Source organism: Carcharhinus amblyrhynchos, chromosome 23, assembly GCF_965287045.1.
Source record: "Carcharhinus amblyrhynchos chromosome 23, sCarAmb.v2.hapA, whole genome shotgun sequence".
Taxonomy (NCBI): Eukaryota; Metazoa; Chordata; class Chondrichthyes; order Carcharhiniformes; family Carcharhinidae; genus Carcharhinus; species Carcharhinus amblyrhynchos.
This window is the reverse complement of record NC_137346.1, coordinates 7540115-7564090: the sequence shown is the minus strand read 5'-3', so window position 1 is coordinate 7564090 and position 23976 is coordinate 7540115. Positions and strand designations below refer to the sequence as shown.

Here is a 23976-nt window from a genome sequence, read left to right as displayed (position 1 = left end):
GTCCCTTACCATGTGACTCTATGCATCATACCACGGGGAGTGCCACTCACCAGTCTTTAAGCACATTTACATTAGAGAGGTGTGCAGACAATATAATCACAGTCGCCACCCAATCGATCTTTCCCTTCTGTCTCACGGACATTTCTATGTATGAAAATTCCAAATGGGAAATCTATGAGCGATACTAATATGGCTGGAGAAGAAGGCGTGAATCACATAAACTTAATAAAGAAAATAAAAGCAGCGGAGAAACTACTTTAAAGTTCCTGTTGATGCATTTTTATTTGCATTTGTTGATAGCCAGGGCTCAGTAATGGTATCACTACCTCAGAATCTGAAGGTAATGGGTTGCAGCCAAGATAACAAGACTTCAGCACACTGGTGCAGTCCTGAGGGAGTGCTGCACTGTCAGAGGTGCTGTTACTCAGGTTAAATGTTGAAGGGATGTCTATCTGCTCTCACAGGTGGGTATGAAAGATCACGACATTATTTTGAAGAGTAGGGAAGTTAAATCTCCCGGAACGAGGGTCCTGGTCAATATTTCTCCCTCAACCAACATCACAATAGAAATGTGGGAGCTTGCTGTGCACAAATTGACTCCTTTTCTCTTGCATTAGAACTGTGGCTACACTGAAAATTATTCTTTTATGAGATGTGCTAAAATTGCCCCTTGGTGTTCTAAGATGTGTACGTTAGAGGGATTAGTGGGTAGATATGTAGGGATATGGGGGTAGGGCCTGGATGGGATTGTGCTCAGTGCAGGCTCGATGGGCCAAATGGCCTCCTTCTGCACTGTAGGATTTCTATGATTCTATGTGAGCATCGCTGGCTGGGGCAGTATTTGTTACCCATCCCTAATTGGCCTTAAACTGAGTGGCTTTGCTGGACCAGTTGGAGTCATTGAGTCATAGAATCATAGAGGCCCTTCGCCTCAACTTGTCCATGCTCTCCAAATTTTAACGACTAAGCTAGTCCCAATTGCCCCGTGTGTGGCCTAAATCCTTCTACACCCATCTTATCCACGTAACTGTCTAAACGCTTTTTAAAAGACAAAATTGTACCTGCCTTTACCTCTGGCAGCTTGTTACAGATACTCACCACCCTCTGTGTGAAAAAATTGCCCCACTGGAACCTTTTGTATCTCTCCCCTCTCGCCTTAAACCTATGCCCTCTAGTTTTAGACTCCCCTACCTTTGGGAAAAGATATTGACTATCTAGCTGATCTGTGCCCCTCATTATTTTGTAGACCTCTATAAGATCCACCCCTAAGCCTCGTACTCTCCAGAGAAAAAAGTCCCAGTCTAGGCAGCCTCTCCTTATAACTCAAACCATCAAGTTCTGGTTGCATCCGAGTAAATCTTTTCTACACTCTTTCTAGTTTAATAACATCCTTTCTATAATAGGGTGACCAGAACTGTACATGGTATTCCAAGTGTGGCCTTACCAACGTCTTGTTCAACTTCAACAAGATGTCCCAATCCTGTATTCAATGTTCTAACCAGTGAAACCAAGTATGCCGAAAGCCTTCTTCGCCACTCTGTCCGCCTGTGATTCCACTTTCAAGGAGCTATGAACCTGCACTCCTGGATCTCTTTGTCCTATAAGTCTTCCCAACACCCTACCATTAACTGTCCTGCCCTGGTTCAATCTATCAAAGTGCATTTCAGAGGGCAACTGAGAGTTAACCACCTTCTTTGTGGAGCCACATGTAGGCCAGACCAGGTAAGGACAGCAGATTTCCTTCCTTAAACGAGGTTAGTGACCCTGATGGGTATTTAACAAAAATTGATCATTAAGTTTCATTGCCATCATTGAATTTTGTTTAAAGAATCGAAGTTAAATTGCACCGGGTGTCGTGATGGGGTTTGAGCCTGTGTTCCCAGAGTATTAGCCTGGGTCTCAGGATTACTAATCCAGTGATAAAGAATAAAGAAAAGTACAGCACAGGATCAGGCCCTTCGGCCTTCCAAGCCTGTGCCAATCATAATGCTCTAACTAATCTCAAAAAAACCTCCTGCTCTTACTTAGTCCATATCCCTCTATTCCCTCCCTATTCATGTACCCATTCAGGTGCCTCTTAACTGTTGCTAATGCACCAGCTTCCACCACCTCCTTTGGCAGCACGTTCCAGGCACCCTCCACAGTCTGTGTGAAAAACTTGCCCCACACATCTCTTAAACTTTTCACCTTGAACCTGTGCCCTCTTGCATTTGACAATTCCATCCTGGGAAAAAGCCTCTGACTATCCACCCTGTCTGTGAACATAAAAACATAAGAAATAGGAGCAGGAATAGGCCATCTAGCCCTTCAAGCCTGCCCCACCACTCCACAAGATCATGGCTGATCTGAAGTGGATCAGTTCCACTTTCCCGCTTTCTCCCCATAACCCTTAATCCCCTTGTCTATCAAAAACCTATCTACCCGTGACTTAAATATATTTGGCGAGGCAGCCTCCACCACTTCAACGGGCAGAGAATTCCAGAGATTCACCACCCTTTGAGTGAAGAAGTTCCTCCTCAACTCCGTTCTAAACTGCCCCCACCCCCCCTTATCTTGAGGCTGTACCCTCTAGTCCTGCTGTCCTTTCTGAGCGGGATGAATCTCTCTACCTCTACCCTATCCATCCCCTTCATTATCTTATACATGTCTATAAGATCCCCCCTCATCCTTCTAAACTCCAACGAGTACAGACCCAGTCTATTTAGTCTCTCTTCATAGTCCAACCCCCTCATCTCTGTGCCTCTCATAATTATCAGGTCTCCCCCTCTGCTTCAGTCTTTCCAGAGAAAACAATCCTAATTTATTCAACCTCTCCTCATAGCCAACACCCTTGAGACCAGGCAACAGCCTGGGTGAACCTTCTTTGCACTCTCTCCAAAGCTTCCACATCTTTCTGGTGGTGTTACCTCTGTAGTGACTTTAACAAGGTTGATCTGTTAGAGTATGAGCTCCCTGATTGAGACAGTTAATGCTGTCCGGGACCCCTGCAGAGATATACAATGTGGAGTGTCTGGGTCGCTGGCACTCAGTGTGTATACTCTGTACTGGGATGTACCTGTTTGAGTATCACTGACTATTGTAAATGAATCTGTATTTGGTGAAAAGACACCAGCCTTGTGGGAGTTATTTCAACCACTGTCTCCCCTAACCTCACTGTCGAGAGCTCTGGGGAGGTCTGAGGTTTGATTTGATTTGATTTATTATTGTCACATGTATGAATATACAGTGAAAAGTATTGTTTCTTGCGCACTATACAGACAAAGCAAAATTCATAGAGGAGGAAAGGAGAGAGTGCAAAATATAGTGTTACAGTCATAGCTAGGGTGTAGAGGTTGAGGTGGAGCATTGTTAGAGAGTTTAAAGGGTTAGAATAGAGTTTTAAAAGCATAGACCAAGAGAAAGAGATAGAATTTGAGGATATGCTGGGCACAGCTCGCAAGAAGTCACCACGTTCCAGCTGGGAAAGGTTCTACATAAATGCAAGGCTTTCTGAAATCCAAGTGTCCCCTGGCGGGGATAGCTGACCCTCACAGTTTTTTCTGATATCTACACCTAGTGAAAAGTAAAATGTCACATGAAAAGCACCACAGCGACAAGGAATCCATGCAACCACAGACCTGAACAGCTGTTAACACATCTGTTATATGGTCAGGAACATGCATATAAATATTGTACGCACCAGGGCCCATATGGTGTCCTGTATTTATGCCTGTAGGGGGTAAAAAGACAAGTTAAATTTTCATTTGCATAATTTATTCAGGTATGTGGACTTTGATTAATTTTCTGATGTTCTTACAGCTCCAGGCTGTCCCAGGAATAGTTCCCCTCACTGCGTTTGAATAAGTATCTCTCTCCCTGTGACTCATTGGCATCGTAACTATAAATGTGTTTTAAATGAGACAATTTGGGAAGGAGCTGAGGTAGGTAGTGCCCCCGTTGCCCATGGTTACCAGAAGGGCCCCATGCCAGCCGCGATAAAATGCATTCCTCACCTGGTTAAATTTGCAAGTGCCTAAAAGTCAAGTCACTGGAAATAGGCACTAATTAATAGAGAGACTTCCACAGGCGCGATTGCACAGATTCAAATAGAGTTCACGGGAGTAATGAGATCAAATTCCCTTTATAACTCAGCGAGTAAGGGTAGCTCCCAGTGAGCTAGTCCGGGTCAGGAAGGGCCTCGGGCCCACTCCCCAGCCTGTGGGACATCAGTGGATCTCAATAAGCTCGGTGGTGGATTGATAGAAATTTGGAAAGATTTAGCGGGAAGCTTTCCCATCCCACTCACCACGGGAACCGTAGCAGGAAGGGGGTGGACCGTGCGAAGGTCCGCCGATCTCGGGCAGGATTTTCCGGCTTTGGGGCAAACACTGCCAGAAAATCCTGCACTTAAGGTGCAGAAAGAGGCCATTCAGCCCACCCTACCCCTGCTAGCCAAGAAATATGAGACATCCTCCCTGTGGAGGATGAGTGGCACAGCGGTTAGCACTGCTGCCTCTCAGCGCCAGGGACCCAGGTTTGATTCCGGCTTTGGGTGATTGTGCGAAGTCTGCATGTTCTCCCCATGTCTGCGTGGTTTTCCTCGGATTACGGTCAATCCACCTAACCCTCATATATTTGGAGCATGGGAAGAAACCGGAGCACCCGGAGGAAACCTATGAAGACACGGGGAGAACATACAAACTCCACACAGACAGTGACCCGAGCCAGGATTGAACCCGGATCCCTGGCGATGTGGGGCAGCAGTGCTAAGCACTGGGCCACTGTCGTAGCGATACCCCTCCCTCCCCCCAGTAAATACTCGACAAGAAGAAACGAAAGAAAGAGCCTGCGTTTCTATGGCAACTTTGACAAGCTCAGAATGTCTCAAAGCTGGAATAGACTTTTAATCAGTAAGATCATGGGGTTATGGGGAAAGTGGAGCTGAGGATTATCCCATTGAATGGCAGAGTACACACAGTGGGCCGAATGGCCTACTTCTGCTCCTACAATTTACAGATTAAAAATCAAAGCCAATGAATTATTTGCTTGTTTTTATTTATCGTCTTTTTCTTTCATATTACTTACTCTTTTCAATAAACTATTACAGTAGAGGAGAGATTGTAATTCCAGTCTGCCTCTTATTTAACATTCTCCCGAATCATTAAAAGAACAAAACAAACATTGAATAGTTACAGCAGAGAAGGAGGCCATTGGACCCACTCTGTTCATGCTAGCTCTCTGTGCTAGCTCAGCCAGTCCCATTGCCTCGCCCCTTCCTCTGTTACCCTGCAATTATTTTTACTTTTCAGGTAATTATTCAATTCCCTTTTGAGAGCCACTGTCGATTATTTCTCCACCGCACTCTCAGGCAGTCCATTCTAGGTTTTATCCACTCGTTAATGCGGAAATGTTTTTTTCTCAAGTCACTTTGGGTCCTTTTGCCATACATCTTCAACCTGTGCCCTCTGGTGCCTGACCCTCCTGCCAATGAGCACCATTCCTCCCTCTGTACATTGTGCAGACCCCTCATATGGTCCCCGTTATAATGAGGGAAACCTGGCAGTTGTAAGACCATAAGACATAGGAGCAGAATTAGGCCACTCGGCCCACTATGACTGCTCTGCCATTCAATCAGGGCTGATATTTTTCTCATCCCCATTCTCCTGCCTTTTCCCCATAACCCCTGATCCCCTTTTAATCAAGAACCTATCTATCTCTTTCTTAAAGACACTCAATGACCCGACCTCCACAGCCTTCTGCGGAAAGAGTTTCACAGATTCACTGATGAATCTGAAGAAATTCCTCCTCATCTCTGTTTTAAAAGATTGTCCCTTTGGCCTGAGGTTGTGCCCTCTGATTCTAGTTTTTCCTACAAATGGAAACATCGTCTCCATGTTCACTCTATCCAGGTCTCACAGTATCCTGTAAGTTTCAATAAGATCGCCCCCTCATCCTTCTAAACTCCAACCAGTACAGACCCAGAGCCCTCAACCATTCCTCATATGAGAAGCTCTTCGTTCCAGGGATCATTCTTGCGAACCTCCTCTGGACCCGTTCCAAGGACAGCACATCCTTCCTTTGATATAGGACCCAAAACTGCTCACGATACTCCAAATGCTCCAATGTGCACAGCAAGCTCCCAAAATTCAGATGAGTCATGATGTTAGTGAGGGATGAATGTTGGCCAGGACATTCAGGATGATCACACTACTCTTGCTTGAAAAAATGTCAGGGTATCTTTACATCCACCTGAGTGGACAGACATTTGACATCAATTCAACATCTCGTCCAGAAGCCTGGCACCTCTGGCAGTGCAGCACTCCCTCAATACCACACTGGAGTATTGCCCTGAATTTGCTATTTAAGTCTCGGGATTTGTACCCACAACTTTCGCCGCAGTTGGCAGTTCGATCCTGGGCCCAGCTGGACAAGAACTGCGAATTCTGCCCATTATCCACAGGGAAACAGGAGCGAGATCAGCCATGGAGGAGACAATTGTGGAACTGCTGTCTCAGTAAGAAGGCAAAGACAATCAAGAGGAGGAGGAACACTACTGGAATTCAAAATATTTTGCCCTGTGATCAAAAGGGACAGTGGGACAGTGGTTAGCACTGCTGCCTCACAGCGCAAGGGACCCTGGTTCAATTCCAGCCTCAGAACATAGAACAGTATAGCACAGTACAGGCCCTTCGGCCCTCAATGTTGTGCCGAGCTATGTCCAATCCCAAGGTCAAGCTATCCCACTCCCTATAATTCTGAAGTGCTGTATGTGCCTATCCAATAACCACTTGGAAGTGCCTAAAGTGTCCGACTCCACTATCACAGCAGGCACACACCCCAACAGTGTATAGTGACTGCACGGAGTCTGCACGTTCTCCCCACGTCTGCGTGGGTTTCCTCCGGGTGCTCCAGTTTCCTTCCACAGTACAAAGATGTGCGGGTTAGGTTGATTGGGCATGCTAAATTCTCCCTGAGTGTCAGGGGGTCATGATGGACTGAAACCTGGTGGTGTCAGCCTTCTTACTGTGTCAGGGGGCTTAGCAGGGTAGATACATGGAGTTACGGGGATAGGGCCTGGGTGGGATTGTTGTCGGTGCAGGCTGGATGGGCCAAATGGCCTCCTTGTGCACTATGGGGATTCTACCTGGGCTGTGGTGCTGGCGGATTCCAGCCTCTCCTTGCCTGCAGCATCGAAAGGAACACACTTCAGCCTGAGAAAATCCTTTCAATGTGGGGGGAAGTCTGAGTACTGGGAGCGTGGATGAAATTCATGATCTATTATCTTATTAAATATTAAACAGTCTTGCTTGAAAGCATGTTACATTTCAGATGTGTCCATTGTACAAAAAAAATCCATCTGGCTTCACATTGAGTGGTTAAATAAAACACTTTTAACGCTTACCTCACTGTGTATGTGTGAGCGCATCTCTCATTGGCACAGCAGCTAGCTCCCACCTCTTACTGCTTCTATCTATAATGTATATTAAACAGAGGTCGTGACCTACAATGTACCATAAGCAGGACCACGGGAGGTCTGTTAGGTTAAAACAAGGACAAGTTTTATTTAGGAATATAGAATGCAGGAGGCCATTCAGCCCATCAAACCTGCTACACCATTCAATAAAATCATGGCTAATCTGATTGTGAACTCTACTCCATTTTACTCTCTCCTCCCTCCCCAAAACCCTTGCCCCTCTTGTCTATCGAAACTCTGCCTGAAATAAATTCAGTGACTCAGCCTCCACTGCTCCCTGAGAAAGAGGAGTCATAATAGGTCGATCTTTTACTTTTAAACTGTGTCCCCTGGTTCTAGTCTCTCCAAAAAGAGGAAACATCTTTGTGGTATCTACCCTAACACATTCAGTATCTAATACGTTTGAATAAGGTCATACAATCCTGATAGTGCAGATAGAGGCCATTCAGCCCATCAAATGTGCACTGACCACAATTCCATCCAGGCCCTATTCCCATAACCCCATATAATTACCTCGCCAGTCTCCCTGACACTACAGTCAATTTAGCATGGCTAATCAACCTAACCCACACATCTTTGGACTGTGGGAGAAAACGGGAGCAGCCAAAGAAAACCCACGCAGACACGGGGAGAATGTGCTGAATCTTCACAAACAGTTACTCAAGGCCGGAATCAAACCCGGGTCCCTGGCACTGTGAGGCAGCAGTGCTAACCACTGTGCCACCGTGCCGCCCCTTATTCTTCTAAACTCCAATGGGCACAGGCCCAACCTGTTCTACCTTTCCTCATAGGATAAGCCCCTTATCCCAGGATGAACCTTCTCTGAGTTGCTTCCAACATAATTATATCTTTCTTCAAATAAGGCCACCAAAACTGTACATGGTATTCCAGATGTGGTCTCACCAAGGGCCTGTACATAACACCACATGTGGGGCAGCATGGTGGCACAGTGGCTAGCACCGCTGCCTCACAGTGCCAGGGACCCAGCTTCAATTCCAGCCTTAGGTGACTGTCTGCGTGGAGTTTGCACATTCCCCCCGTGTCTGTGTGGGTTTCCTCCAGGTGCTCCGGTTTCCTCCCACAATCCAAAATTGTGTAGGTTAGGTGGATTGACCGTGCTAAAATTGCCCCATGGTGTCTAAAGATGTGTAGATTAGCAGGGTAAATACATGGAGTTGTAGGGATAGGACTTGGGTCAGAAGCTACATCAAAGAGTTGGTGCAGACTGTTCCGCACTGCAGGATCCTATACTCCATCCCTCTTGTGATAAAAAAAACTAACAATTCATGTACTTTCCTGATCATTTGCTGTTATCTGCACACTAATTCTTTGTGACTCATGTATCAGGATACCCAGATCCCTCTGTACCTCAGAGTTCTGCATTTTTTCTCCATTTAAATAGTATATATATTTAATCATGTATCTAATAGCAATCAATTAGTGAAAATAATGAGGATATTGAATTGGGAGCTCTGATAGTTAGTGAAGGGGGTGTAACCAGAGAATATTCATTAGAGACGGGTCAATATTGAAGGAGATAAATGCATTGAGAATGTGATTAAGGAGGGATATGAAGATGGTTAAAATCAGCTCCATAGTCACCAACACTTGGCCCCGGGTGCTGGAAGTTACATCATTTTTATTTTTAAACTATGAAAGCAATATTTTTCTAGTGCTAAGCACCAACACTCAGCCTAATTCTGTAAGTGAAGCTATCACCACAGGATAATTAAAGGATCCTCATCAGCCATTCACACATTCCAACAAACAGTCACAACAAGCCAGGTTCACACAGACTTCCCAAAGAATCTGTTAAATTTGCAAGTATTTTATTAGGAGTAACAACCTACATTTCTGTAGCGTCCTTTCCCATGTAAAACACTGTTTCCGTGGTCTGACGATGAAAGGAGGACCCCCGGACAAAGAAAGCACTGAGGAGAGACGATCGAATAGTCAGAGGGAATGGAATCCTCACTGAATCCCTACAGTGCAGAAGGAGGTCATTCGGCCCATCAAGCCTGCACTGGCAACAATCCCACCCAGGCCCTATCCCTGTGACCCCACGTATTTACCCCACTAATTCCCCTCACACTATGGGGCAATTTTGCATGGCCAACCTTCCTAACCTGCACATCTTTGGACTGTGGGAGGAACTCGGAGGAAACCCACACAGACAAGAGGAGAACGTGCAAACTCCACACAGACAGTGGCCCAAGACCAGAATTGGACCCGGTCTCTGGCGCTGTGAGGCAGCAGTGCTAACTACTGCGTGACCGTATAGGAGATGGAGCGGAGGGTGGAGGGTGGGGAGGGGAAGAGGGATATAGGTCGGGCTGATTCCAGAGCGTGGAGCCTGGACAGCTGGAAGAATGGTCACCGATGATGGGACAAAGACAGGATGAACAGCAGAAGCACCGTTTTTTGGCATGGTGGGGGGAACTGGCTGGGGAGGAGAGGCAGTTGGGAGGGGGTGCTGTGAGTGGGTGGGATTGGGGGATGCTGTGGGTGGGGGGTGAGTGGGTGGGATTGGGGGGATGCTGTGGGTGGGGGGTGAGTGGGTGGGATTGGGGGGATGCTGTGTGTGGGGGGTGAGTGGGTGGGATTGGGGGGATGCTGTGGGTGGGGGGTGAGTGGGTGGGATTGGGGGGATGCTGTGGGTGGGGGGTGAGTGGGTGGGATTGGGGGGATGCTGTGAGTGGGGGGTGAGTGGGTGGGATTGGGGGGATGCTGTGGGTGGGGGGTGAGTGGGTGGGATTGGGGGGATGCTGTGTGTGGGGGTGAGTGGGTGGGATTGGGGGGATGCTGTGGGTGGGGGGTGAGTGGGTGGGATTGGGGGGATGCTGTGTGTGGGGGTGAGTGGGTGGGATTGGGGGGACGCTGTGGGTGGGGGGTGAGTGGGTGGGATTGGGGGGATGCTGTGTGTGGGGGGTGAATGGGTGGGATTGGGGGGATGCTGTGGGTGGGGGGTGAGTGGGTGGGATTGGGGGGATGCTGTGTGTGGGGGGTGAGTGGGTGGGATTGGGGGGATGCTGTGGGTGGGGGGTGAGTGGGTGGGATTGGGGGGATGCTGTGGGTGGGGGGTGAGTGGGTGGGATTGGGGGGATGCTGTGAGTGGGGGGTGAGTGGGTGGGATTGGGGGGATGCTGTGGGTGAGGGGTGAGTGGGTGGGATTGGGGGGATGCTGTGGGTGAGGGGTGAGTGGGTGGGATTGGGGGGATGCTGTGGGTGGGGGGTGAGTGGGTGGGATTGGGGGGATGCTGTGTGTGGGGGTGAGTGGGTGGGATTGGGGGGATGCTGTGGGTGGGGGGTGAGTGGGTGGGATTGGGGGGATGCTGTGTGTGGGGGTGAGTGGGTGGGATTGGGGGGACGCTGTGGGTGGGGGGTGAATGGGTGGGATTGGGGGGATGCTGTGGGTGGGGGGTGAGTGGGTGGGATTGGGGGGATGCTGTGGGTGGGGGGTGAGTGGGTGGGATTGGGGGGATGCTGTGGGTGGGGGGTGAGTGGGTGGGATTGGGGGGATGCTGTGTGTGGGGGTGAGTGGGTGGGATTGGGGGAATGCTGTGTGTGAGGGGTGAGTGGGTGGGATTGGGGGGATGCTGTGTGTGGGGGGTGAGTGAGTGGGATTGGGGGGATGCTGTGGGTGGGGGGTGAGTGGGTGGGATTGGGGGGATGCTGTGGGTGGGGGGTGAGTGGGTGGGATTGGGGGGATGCTGTGGGTGGGGGGTGAGTGGGTGGGATTGGGGGGATGCTGTGGGTGGGGGGTGAGTGGGTGGGATTGGGGGGATGCTGTGTGTGGGGGGTGAGTGTTGGGGGTGGTGGGTGTTGTGGACTGTTTCAGAATTAATGAGGGGTGAGGTCGTGAAGCCTTTTCAATTGTCACTTTGGGTTTTGAGGAGGGGACTTTGATCCGGTGTGGATAACGGTGACGATGATCGAGAGAGCAAACAGACAGCTGTATCATTTTGGATGGTTCACAGAGAATGGCAGGTTTTTTAATTCATTCGTGGGACATGGGCATCGCTGGCTGGGTCAGCATTTATTGCCCATCCCTATTTGCCCTTGAACTGAGTGTCTCCATTTCAGAGGGCAGTTAAGAGTCAGCCACATTGCTGTGACTCTGGAGTCACGTGTAGGCCAGACCGGGTAAGGATGGCAGATTTCCTTCCCTAAATAACATTAGTGAACCAGATGGATTTTCACAACAATCAGTGACCGTCATTACTGAGATCAGCTTTCAGCTCATTTCATAAATTGAATTTAAATTCCACCAGCTGCCACGGTGGGATTTGAACCTGTGGCTCCCAAAGCTTTAGTCTGGGCTTCTGGATTACTAGTCCACTGACATTACCACCATGCCACCCTTTCCCCATAATCACGGTGAGCTGGAGGTCAGGGGGGTGTGGGTGGCAATGTTAAAGGAGTCCAGGAGATGAGGAGGGATAGAGCATTGGGTTAAAGTCATACTGAATGTTGGTGAGAATCTTGTCAACACTGAGGCAGAAATCTGAGAGAATCAAATAGATTTGCAGGAGAGATACATGCAAAACATTGAGGCAATGTGGAGAGCAAGAGGAGATGGAACAGATCAGAGGGATTGGGGGGGGGGTTCCTCGAAGAGAAGAATGACAGTTTTTTTTATTCATTTGTAGGATAAGGACATCACTGGCTGGGTCATCATTTGTTGCCCATCCCTAGTTGCCCTTAAACTGAGTGGCTTGCTAGGCCATTTCAGAGGGTTGTTGAGAGTCAACCACATTGCTGTGACTCTGGAGTCACACGTAGGCCAGACCGGGTAAGGACGGCAGATTTCCTTCCCTAACGGACATGAGTGAATTTGTTTCGAAAGCGAGTGGGGCAGCTCCTGGGGAGAGGTGACTTTGATGTGGTCCACTAGCAGAGGGGGAAGCTGGGTGGGAATGAGGTTGAGCAGGAAGTGTGATTTAGGGATCTGTTGACCTTAAAGAGGGTCTGAGGAGAGAAACTGGAGAGAGGAGGGGTTCAGGACCAGGGAAGGGGGAGGATGTCAGCCCTAATGGATGAGAGACAAAGGCAGAAGCATCAAGAGTGAGTGAATGGGAAATGTGTATTTTGATAATACTTACTGTTAGTTAATGGTTAGGATGGAGATAGTGCGGGAAAGAATCCAGGGCCTAATCAAGAAAATCCAGTGTGTGGTTTTAGTGAATCAGAATGAGATCTGGAAGAACCTGATAGAAGGCAGGATCTAACTTGAGCTGTGTGTGTGATATAGATATCACCATAGCAACACACTCACTGAAGTCCCATTGTGTGGCTAAGTGTAAGTTAGAGGATGCGTTGTTTAATGAGGACACTGGTGTTATGCTGCATTAACACACAGTTAGCGTTACTGCTAAGATGTTGTGTCCCTTTAAGGCTACAAAGTTGAATTACAGTTTTATGTAAGCACCATGTCAACTTATTCAGCAATTGATTTCCATTTGGGTTCGAAACACAGCTTTGTCTGTCCTTGCTGCAGGAAAGGATGTCCCGAGGTATGGTACATTGCAGGGGCCATGCAGACGCTACGACAACGGATGAATGAACACCGCTCAACAATCACCAGGCAAGACTGTTCTCTTCCAGTCGGGAAACACTTCAGCGGTCACGGGCATTCGGCCTCTGATCTTCAGATAAGTGTTCTCCAAGGCGGCCTTCATGACACACGACAGCGCAGAGTCGCTGAGCAGAGACTGATAGCCAAGTTCCGCACACATGAGGACAGCCTCAACCGGGGTCTTGGATTCATGTCACACTATCTGTAATCCCCACGATTTGCCTGGGCTTGTAAAATCTCACTAACTGTCCTGGCTGGAGACAATGCACATCTCTTTAACCTGTGCTTAATCCTCTTGCCACTCACATTGTCTGTACCTTTAAGACTTGATTATCAATAAAGATTTGCATTCCAACCATTATCTTGTAAATTAAGTTTGTGTCAATATATACCCTGTTTGTGAACACAACCTGATGAAGGAGCAGTGCACCAAAAGCTTGTGGCTTGTGCCACCAAATAAACCTGTTGGACTTTAACTTGGTGTTGTGAGACTTCTTACTGTCCTTGAAGTATCAGAGATAAGGACAGGATGGACATTCTGTCATTACGCTGACTCAGCTAGTTTTGATTCCTGAACAGGAACTCACGGGTAACTAACTTGGTTCCTAGCTACACGGTGGCACAGTGGTTAGCACTGCTGCCTCAGTGCCAGAGTCCTGGGTTCAATTCCAGCCTTGGGTTACTGTCTGTGTGAAGTTTGCATATTCTCCCCCATGTCTGCATGAGCTTCCTCCGGGTGCTCCAGTTTCCTCCCACAGTCCAAAGATGTGTGGGTTAGATTGATTGGCCATGCTAAATTGCTTCCATGTCAGGGGCCTCTGAGACCTCTGTGGTGGGATAGGGGCACAGGGTTACTTTTTGGTCTGATTAGGGCACCCTTTAAACATGGCACCCTGAGCCCAGTGCAGCCAGGCTTTGTTGGCGTGCTTAGGCCCCGTCCCCAGGAGGTGGAGGACGAGGAGGCAGGTTCAGGGCGAGGAGGGAGGTGGAGGGTAAAGCAGGAGGTGGAGGGCGAGGAGGGAGGCGGAGTGTGAGGACAGAGGCAGAGGTGGGATGCAGAGGGCAAGGAGGGAGGCGGAGGGTGAGGCAGGAGGTGGAGGGTGAGGCAGAGGGTGAGGTGGGGAGTCAGAGGGCAGGGCAGGAGGTAGAGGGTGAGACGAGAGGTGGAGGATGAGGCAGGAGGTGGAGGTGAGGGGGTGTCAGAGGCCAAGGCGAGAGATGGAGGGCGAGGTGGAGAGTGAAAGGGAGGCAGAGGTTGTCGCTGGAGGTTGAATGTGACAGAGAGGAAATCCCACTGGGCTTTCCTGCCGGGAATTCCCTCAATATTTCTCCTGATTGGCCATCATAGCATTGTTGAAAGTCAGTGAAACTTCTGGATAAACCCACGGAATGAGATTGCCACTAACCTTCCAGTAAAGTTAGACCAACCAATCAGGATAAGCCCATTGGCCATTTTTATATTATTACAAATAATTATGCAATATAAACGTAATATTTATTTATTATTACGTAGGTATATCATCATGTTATTGTATTGCGCAACAACTTCTCTGCGGGTTCAGTGGGTACATGAGCTGTGTCATACTTGGCCAATGTAAGTGGTGCTTGAGTTAGCCTGAACATCCTCAAATGAACTGTGAGAGGGAGAGCCTCCAGGACTCAATTTCATTTTAAAGCAACTTCACAATTGAAGCAACAAAGCAGCTGAGAAGACAATAAGTGCCACTCAGCCTCCGTCACAGAACAATTTCAATTTTCTGATGGTATAACTGTGTCGGTGAACGAGGAAGATTAGCTGTGACCTTCAGGAAGTATCTCACTTCAATCTCTCGCAAAACCTGAAGCAGGGAGAAAAATAAACGCAGCCCTTATGGAATCAAGAGTATAATTGCTAATTGAATTGAAAATTGGCCTGACGACAAGAAGCAGAAGGTATCCATTAATGGGAATTACTTGAGTGGGGAGCTGTGATTAATGGAGTCCCACAGGGAGCAATCCTTGGACCTCTGCCTTTCATTATGTGGCTCATGAGAAGAATGATTGATTTTTCTGATGACCGAACTCGGTGGAAAAATCAAGACTCGTCAACAATTCGGAAATAGTTTGCTTGGAATAAGACGCAGAGGGCCTGAGAGAGATTCTGCAAATCCCGTTCACCCTTGGCAACATTCTGGCAAATCGGTTGATAACTGTGAGTAGGAGGTGTTGGGGGAGGGGGGTTGGAATGAGTGGCACAATGCAACAGGTGCGGGTGAGGCATTAGGAAAGTCAGCAAAAGTCCCCCCGCAATGTGAGCCATCGATTGCGGAGGGACTGGTGTCAGGATGTGTCCAAAGATGGCTAGGTTATATGGATTAGCCATGGTAAATGTGTGGGATTACAGGAATAGGATGGGGGGAAAGGGCCTGGGTAAGATGCTCAGTAAAGTACACAGGGTGGCATACTGGCTAGCACTGCTGCCTCATGGTGCCAGGGACCTGGGTTCGATTCCCGGTTTGGGTCACTGTCTGTGTGGCTTTCCTCCGGGTGCTCTGGTTTCCTCCCACAGTCCAGAAGATGTGCTGGTTAGGGGCGTTGGCCGTGTTAAATTCTCCCTCAGTGTACCTGAAAAGGCGCCGGAGTGTGACTACTAGGGGATGTTCATAGTAACTTCATTGCAGTGTTGATGCAAGCCTACTTGTAACACTAATAAATATGCTTTAAACTTTAAGTTTAAAGAGAGTTGATTCAGGCTCAATGGGCTGAATGGCCTCCTTTAGGAATTCCATTACACTGACCCACTGAAGATCTTGCTGTTTTATTGTATAATACATTGAGGTGTTGTTTTAAACGTTTCTGTTTATGCCGCAGAATTTTTTTTCCCTTTCAGCCCTAGTTCAGCGAGGATCTGAAACACAGACTGATATTGGGATCAGTGTGTCAACACTGTCAGTTCTCTGGGAGCGGGGGGGGCACATTCCCCTGCGGAACTCTGCACCGGGTTCCGGGTTGTCCAGCCGGACCGCTTTTGCGGGTGGCAGCCCGCCGGTGAGAGTTGCCGTCGGTGTAATGGCGCCGCCGCCGCCGTCGTTGTTGCGGCTTCTCTGCGTTCACGGTTACCGGCAGAACGAGAGGATTTTCCGGGAGCGGAGCGGCGCCCTTCGGAAAGCGCTGCGGAAACACGCCGAGCTGCGGTTCGTGTCGTCGCCGCTCAGGGTGCCCCCTCCCCCAGGGGCCCCGCCTCAGCCTCCCGCCGGGGATGGTGAGTCTGCAGCCCGGGGGGGGGAGAGGCCCGGTCCCGGTCCCGGTCCCGGCCCCGGCCCCGGGGGGGGGCAGAGAGAGAGGCCCCGTCCCCGGGAGAGAGAGGCCCGGTGCAGCCCCGTCTCGGGGGGGGAGAGAGAGCCGGTGGTTCACTCAGGGGCAGGTGGAGAGGGAGCCCAGCAACCACTGCATTTGTATAGCGCCTTTAACACAGGCGGAGGTAACCAAACCCAGTCTGAAACTGAGTCTCAGGAGGAGATGTGGGATTGGCCGTGCTGAATTGCCCCTTAGTGAGGGGTTAACAGGGTGAATACATGGGGATAGGGTCTGGGTGGGATTGTGGTTGGTGCACACTCGATGGGCTGAATGGCTTCCTTCTGCACTGTAAGGATTCTGTAATTCAGACAGAGGAATAAAGGTTTGGTCAAAGAGGAGGGTTTTAAAGAGCTCCTTCAAGAAAGAATTAGAAGTTGGAGTTGGCCATCAGGTCGTTCAAGCCTGCCCTGCCTGTCAATAACATCATGGCTGATCTATGCAGGCCTCAACTCCACTTTGGTGCCATTTTCTCATAAGCCTCTGTTCATCGATTTTGTCAAGTATTTATCCATCTCCACTTTGAATATTTCTAATGATCCAGCTTCCACCACTCTTTGGGGCAGAGTCCAGAGATTCACCACCCTCTGCAAGAAGAAATTTCTACACACATCAGTTTGAAATGATTGGATCTTTATCTTGTAGCTATGTCCCCTTGTTCAAGATTCTTCCATTAGTGCAAACATCTCACCTTTATCCTGTCAAGCTCCCTCAGGATCTTGTATGTTTGAGTAAGATCACTCTTCTAAACTCCAAGGCATACAGACCCAGTCTATTTAGTCTGTCTTGAATGAGAACAACCCTCTCATTCCAGGAATTAGCCTGGTGAATCTCCTTTGGACTACCACCATTGTTGCTATATCCTTTTTTAGGTAAGGGGACCAAAGCTGTATGCAGTATTCCAAGTGAGGCCTCATGAACACCCTGTACAACTGCAACAAAACCTCCCTAGTTTTAAACTCCAGCCTTTTTTGCAATAAAGGCCAAAGTGCCATTTGCTTTCTTAGGCACTTGTTTGACCTGCTTGCAAGTTTTTTGTAATTCATGCACTAGAACACTGAGATCCCTCTGCACCTCACTTGTCTCCAGTCTCTCCATTTAGATAATACTCTGCCTTTTGATTTCTCCTACAAGGAAGAAAGCAAGGTGGAGAGGTATAACAAGGGAATTGCAGACCAAGGTAGCTGAGGCACAGGCACCATTGATGGAACGATCAAACTCTGGGGTTCGCAAGAGGCCAGAATTTAGAGAAGAGCAGATATGTCAGAGGGTTGTGGTGTTGGAGGGGGTTACAGAGATTGGGAGGGGCGAGAGGATGAGAATTTTAAAATCAAGTTGTTGTATAACCAGCAGCCTATATAGGTCACTGAGCGCAGGAGTGATAGGAGAGTGGGATTTTCTACAAGTTAAGACATGGGCAGAGTTTGGATGCCCCCCCCCCCCCCCTCCTCCCCTCCCCAACATCCTCATGTCAGTGTATCTTTCCAGATGATACTGGGCAGACAATGGCATAGTAGTATCGTCACTGGACAAGTCATCCAGAGAACCAGGGTAATGTCCTGGGGACCCGGGTTTGAATCCAGCCACAGCAGATGGCAAAATTTGAATTCAATAAAAAATATCTGGAATTAAGAATCTTCTGATGACCATTGTTAATTGTCGGAAAAAACCATCTGGTTCACCAATGTCCTTTAGGGGAAGAAATCTGCCATCCTTAGCTGGTCTGGCCTACATGTGATTGCAGAGCCACAGCAATAGGACTGACTCTTAAATACTCTCAGGGAAGAGCAATAAATGCTGGCCCAGCCAGCGCCACCCACATCCCATAAACAAATTTTTTTTTTAAATTTAGGCAGTACAAATTTCCTTTCCAGCATCACCCACCCACATCCTAAGAACACACAGGTTTTGTAATTCTGGCCCAACAGTTCTCACTGAGAAGGAGATAATTCCGGTATGTTTCATTGATCCAGGGACTCCGGCAGGGGGAAGTGAGGAAGATGTCCGAGGCTGGTGGTTCTCGAACCCAGATGAGAACAGTTTCAATGCCCTGGACCACGTGGAGACTTCCAAAGGACTGGAAGAATCGTTGGAGACCATCTCCAAAGCCATGATTGAATTGGGCCCCTTTGATGGTATCTTGGGCTTCAGCCAAGGAGCAGCTTTTGTGTCTATGATTTGTGCTCTCAAGCAGCAGGGAGATCCCAGATTCAAGTTCGATTTTGCTATCCTTGTTGCGGGCTTTCGAAGCAAGTGCAAGCTGCACGAGCATTTCTATCAGGAGCCCATCGTTGTTCCATCGCTGCATGTATTTGGTGACACTGACCAGGTCATTCCCGGAGAAATGAGCCAGGAGCTGTCCATGTCCTTTGTGGATCCTGTGATTCTTACCCACCCAGGAGGACATTTTATTCCTGTCTCTGCACCTCAGAAGCCGGTTTACCTGGAGTTCCTGGAAAGGTTTCAGAAGAAATAACTCAAGCCACAAATAAGTTGTATCATTAAAAGGTTTCTGTTAGAACTCCTTGGAGAGAGAATGGTTATAACGCAAAGGAGGCCATTTGGCCCATTATGACCGTGCTTGCTGTCTACAAGATCAAGTCAGCTTGTCTGACTCGCTCCATGCTTTTTTCCTAGACCCTGTCAATGTTTTCTCTCCAGATTATTATCCAATACTGTTTTGAAAGCCATGAATGAATCTACCTCCACCACACTCTCTGACAGTGTATTCCAGATCTGGACCAGATAGAATGGATTTGTGTTAACATTAAAGAAACAATCCAGAATTGTTCCATTGGGATGGAAGTGATGGGCAGGGAAACACATCCAACTTAGTACTGCCTGTTGGTATCGCCAGGAGATGCCTTGTATGCCAGACCAAATCCCCCACTCACAACTCATCATTGGTTAATCCTGTCTATGCCCAACACTTATAGGCTTTCCCAAAGAGCCACCGGACATGGATCTGGAAGCACTGGCTGAATCTCCCTTTCCCTAGTCCAGGGCAAACCGTGAGTGACTCCACTGTCCCCTTTGCTGTAGGCACAGATCGCACTGAGAGAACACGGCACTTGTGTCACATGTATAAATAAACCATGGCATCTTTACAGAAAAAAAACTGTCTTGCACTTATTTGGTTATCTGGGATGTGTGTGTTTCTGGCAAACCCAGCATTTCGCTGTCGATCCTGACATTCACCACTGGACGGATGTCCCAAGCTGCTTTCCAGCCAGTGAAGTAGTTTTGAATTGTAGTCTCAGTTGTAATGTATAATAAGAGGGCAGATTCTCCTGGTGCTCCACGTGCCCAGACGTGTGTAATGGGGCTGATTTTTAACCACTGATGAGTGAATCAGCTGCTGTGTCTCACACCCTGACTCTTTCATTTCCATTAAAGTTGATGTTTGATTCATTTCCACCACTGCCAAAAGTTAATATCACCCGCCCTGCCCCCTCACCCCCAAAACTGGGTTTCCACGGTGCTCTGTGTTTACTGAGGTCTCCCTCCATTTTGATGTCCAATGTCGACCAGCCACTCCAGTTGTCTGGCAGGACTGTGCCCCCAGAAAGAGGGGCAGAGGTGCTGAGTGCAACCCTGAGACTGGCACCCTTGGCTGTCAAGCAGCCAGGCCCCCCTCCCCATTCACCCACTCAGCAGGAGGATGTTGGCAGCAGCAGGAGCTGAGTGTGGAGGCTGGAAAGCCGTTCTTTTGCTGAAGCTGCAGTACCTCTTCTGCAACACCTTCTGTGAATTAATCCTTTGGATAGAGAATTGAAACTCTGACTTCTTTGTCCTGTAGCTCCCAGCATCCCTCTGAGCTAGAAAGAGAGCCACTGCTGGCCTCTAGCTGGCAAACCACCAACAGCAAAACTTTCACTCCAGGAAGGCAAGAAAGACTGCTTCCAACTAGCCAGCAGAATTTCTAATACCAGGGAGAACCACACAATACTACTTCTTGGTCTAGAGTCCAACACCTTCTAACTAGCTAGCAGCCAAAATTGAAAGTAAGAAAAAAACTGTCCCACCTGACCTGTCAATCATTCTTATCCCCAACAATTCAAAAGGGTCTAAAACTCCAGGACATTACATAAGGCCCAGATTAAAAGTAAACAAAGGGCCTATTATATGATCTAACAATAAAAGACAGACTGCTCGGTGACTGCATATAACTGCAGAGAACATGCTTAAAATACATTACTTAAAGGCACAGTAGTGTCACAATGTTGCCTGTAACCCCTTTACCAATCAGCTTATGCCAGTGTTCTCTGGTTACCACTTAACCAACTGGAAACAGCTCCTTATTTACTCTATCAAAATCCCTCATGATTTTAAACACCTCTAACAAGTCTCCTCTTACCCTCTGTCCTGAGAGTGCAGAGGATTCATAAACCAGTCCCTGAAATTCTGATTGGACCCTGCCAGAGAAAGGCATTGAGAAAGATTGACCATTTGCCCAGGCTGTGATTCTAGACGCACAGCAATGTAACTGACCCTTAATCACCCTCTCAAGTGAGCAAGCCACTCATTCCTATCAAAACATTACCAAGTCTATAAAAAGGATCAAACCTGTTTGGACAGACCATCCAGCATTTCTCTAGCTGTTGGAAACGACAATGGCAAACCCAGCTCTCTCAACCATGTCAAGTCCTCCTTACTAACATCTGGGGGCTGGTGCCAAAATTGGGAGAGGTGTGCCAGAGAAAAGTCGAGCAACAGCCTGATGCATTCATTCTTATGGATTTATACCTTACTGATAACGTTTCAGACATCATCATCACCATCCCTGGGTATGTCCAGTCCCATTGGCAGGGCAGACCCAGCAGAGGTGGCAACATAGTGGTAGACTGTCGGGAGGGAACTGCCTTGGGATTCCTCAAAATAGACTCTGGACCCCAGGAAGTCGTGGCACCAGGTCAAGCGTGGGCAAGGAAAATTGCTGATTACCACATCCCATCCACCCTCAGCTGCAGAATCCATACTCCATGTTGAACACCACTTGGAGGAAGCACTTTGGATGGGGGACTTTACTAAGAGTGGCTCAGTAGCACCATTACAGACCAAGCTGGTTGAGTCCTAAAGGATGTAGCTGCTAGACTGGGTCTGTGGCATGTGATAAGGAAACCAACAAGAGGGAAGAACATACTTGACCTCATACTCACCAACCTGCAGATGCATGTGTCCATGGCAGAATCTATCAGTAGGAGTGACCACCTGTGGAGACAAAGTTTTGTCTTCACATTGAGGACACCCTCTATCATGTTGTGTGGCGGGATCATTGTGCTAAATGGGACAGACTTCAAACAGATCTAGCAGCTTGAGACTAGGCATCCATGAGGCGCTGTGGGCCATCAACAGCAGCAGAATTGTACTCCAGCACAATCTGCAACCTCATGGCCCGGCATATCCACCCCTTTCTCTTACCACGTGGCCGGCAATCAACTCTGTTTCAGTGAAAAGTGCAGGAGCAGCACCATACATTCCGAAAGTGTCAACCTAGTGAAGCTACCAAACATGACTATTTGTGTTGCCAAACAGCAGAAGCAGCAAATGATAGCTAAGCAACCCCACAACCAACGGATCAAATCAAAGCTCTGCAGTCCTGCCACATCCAGCTGTGAATGGTGGTGGACAATTAAACAACCCATTGGAGGAGAAAACTCCACAAATATCCCCATCCTCAATGTTGGAGAAGCCCAGCACATCAGTACAAAAGATAAGGTTACTCTTTGCCAAGTTTGGCTCCCATCAGGGTCGTTGAGCTCCTGACCTCATTACAGCCTTGGTCCAAATGTGGACGAAACTGTTGAACTTCGGAGGTAAGGAGGGAGGGACAGCCCTTGACAATAAGGCAGCATTAGACCGATTGTGGTATCAAGGAACTTGGCAAAACTGGAATCAATGGGGAAAGCAAAACTCTGTTGTTTGGAGTCATATCTGGCACAATGGAAGTGGATTGTGGTGATTGGAAGTCACTCCAAGACATCACTGCAGGAGTCCCTCAGGTAGTGTCCTAGGCCCAATCGTCTTTAGCTGCGTCACCAATGACCTTCCCTCAATCATAAGGTCAGAAGTGGGGATGTTTGAACGTTCAGCGTTCATGACTTGTCAGATGCTGAAGCAGTCCATGTTCAAATGCAACAAGACCTGGGCAACATTCCAGATTTGGGCTGACAAGTGACAAGTAATGTTTGCAGTATACAAGTGCCAGGCAATGACCCTCTCCAACAAAAGGGAATCTAGCCATCTCCCCTTGACATTCAATGGAAGTATAATTACTGAATTCCCACTGTCAACATCTTGGAGGGTTACCATTGACCAGAAACTGAACTGGCCCAACCACCTAAATACTGTGACTACAAGAGTAGGTCAGAGGCTGGGAATTCTGAAATGAATAATTTATCTAATTCCTCAAAGCCTGTCCACCATCTATGAGGCACAAGTCAGGGTATGATGGAATACTCTCTACTCGTGGATGGGTGCGGCTTCAACAACACTCAAGAAGCTCAACACCATCCAGGGGACAAAGCAGCCCATCCACCACCTTAAACATTCATTCCCTCCATCACCCCACACAGTGGCAGCAGTGCGTGCCATCTACAAGATGCAGTGCAGATATCAAAAAGCCAACACCTTCCAGACTTGCAGCCTCTATCACCTAGAAGAATAAGGGTAACAGAAACCTGGAAACACTACCACCTGCAAGTTCCCCTCCAACCCACACACCATCCTGACTTGGAAATATGCCACCAGCTCTACGCTGTTGCTGGATCGAAATCTTGGAGCTCCCTGCCAGCACTGTGGTGCACTTATACCCATGTGTACACGGATGGCAACATTTCAAGAAGGCAGCTCAACACCACTTTCTCAAGCCCAATTAGGGATGGGAAACAAATGCTGGTCTGGCCAATGATGCCCAAGCGCGGTGAACAAATAAGTTAAAATTATCTGACTGAATGGTGAGATAGCTAACAGGAGTAGGTTCCCCCAGCCTATGTTATTTCTATAAACTGTTGGTCGATGGGATTATCTCACCAGGGGTGGCAGGTTGCAGCAGCCGTCTCGCTCATGTGGGCACCCTGCCCCATTAACAGTCAGCACTCACGCAAGCAGCCCTCACAATGGACGCCAGGATGTATAATCCAGGCAGCCCCTTGCGCTGCAGCCCAATAGCAGGCATAGACTCTACCTTCCAAGCTTATAAATCATCTTGATCGTCTTTGGCTCCAATGTGATGGATTTATTTGGCAATGGAAGATGACAGGAAATAAACAGGGACCCCCAGAGAGCAGCCTGCTAGCAGCCTCACAGCAGATGGCTTGATGTATTGAACAATAATTTGATATAAAATTCAATGATTCCTATTAGAACGGCAGCCACTCAACGAGGTCAAATGATCAATCATGGCAGAAGCAGAAACTCTGCTTGTAAAACACAAACTTTTCTGGTCATTTGAGGTTTTGGGCTTTTGTATTCTTTGCTTTTGCTCGAGTTCCAATTGAGCAAAGAACAGGAACAGATCGGCGAGTGCGATCTTATTTCCAGGCTGAGGGCAAACCTCTGGTTCATAGATATTCGCAGCGACAGAGCAGTCAACCCAACAGGTCCATCCTAAATT

The 23976-nt window shown here is 48.2% G+C and overlaps 1 protein-coding gene across 1 annotated transcript; it reads left to right on the top strand.

Moving 5' to 3' along the window:
• Positions 1 to 16042: 16042 nt before the first annotated feature.
• On the top strand, positions 16043 to 19615 carry ovca2 (OVCA2 serine hydrolase domain containing). The gene is made up of 2 exons (XM_080210548.1): positions 16043 to 16269; positions 18335 to 19615. The coding sequence occupies exons 1-2, from the start codon at positions 16077 to 16079 to the stop codon at positions 18835 to 18837; spliced, it is 696 nt and encodes a 231-aa protein (XP_080066674.1). The 5' UTR covers positions 16043 to 16076; the 3' UTR covers positions 18838 to 19615.
• The last annotated feature ends 4361 nt before the right edge of the window (positions 19616 to 23976 follow it).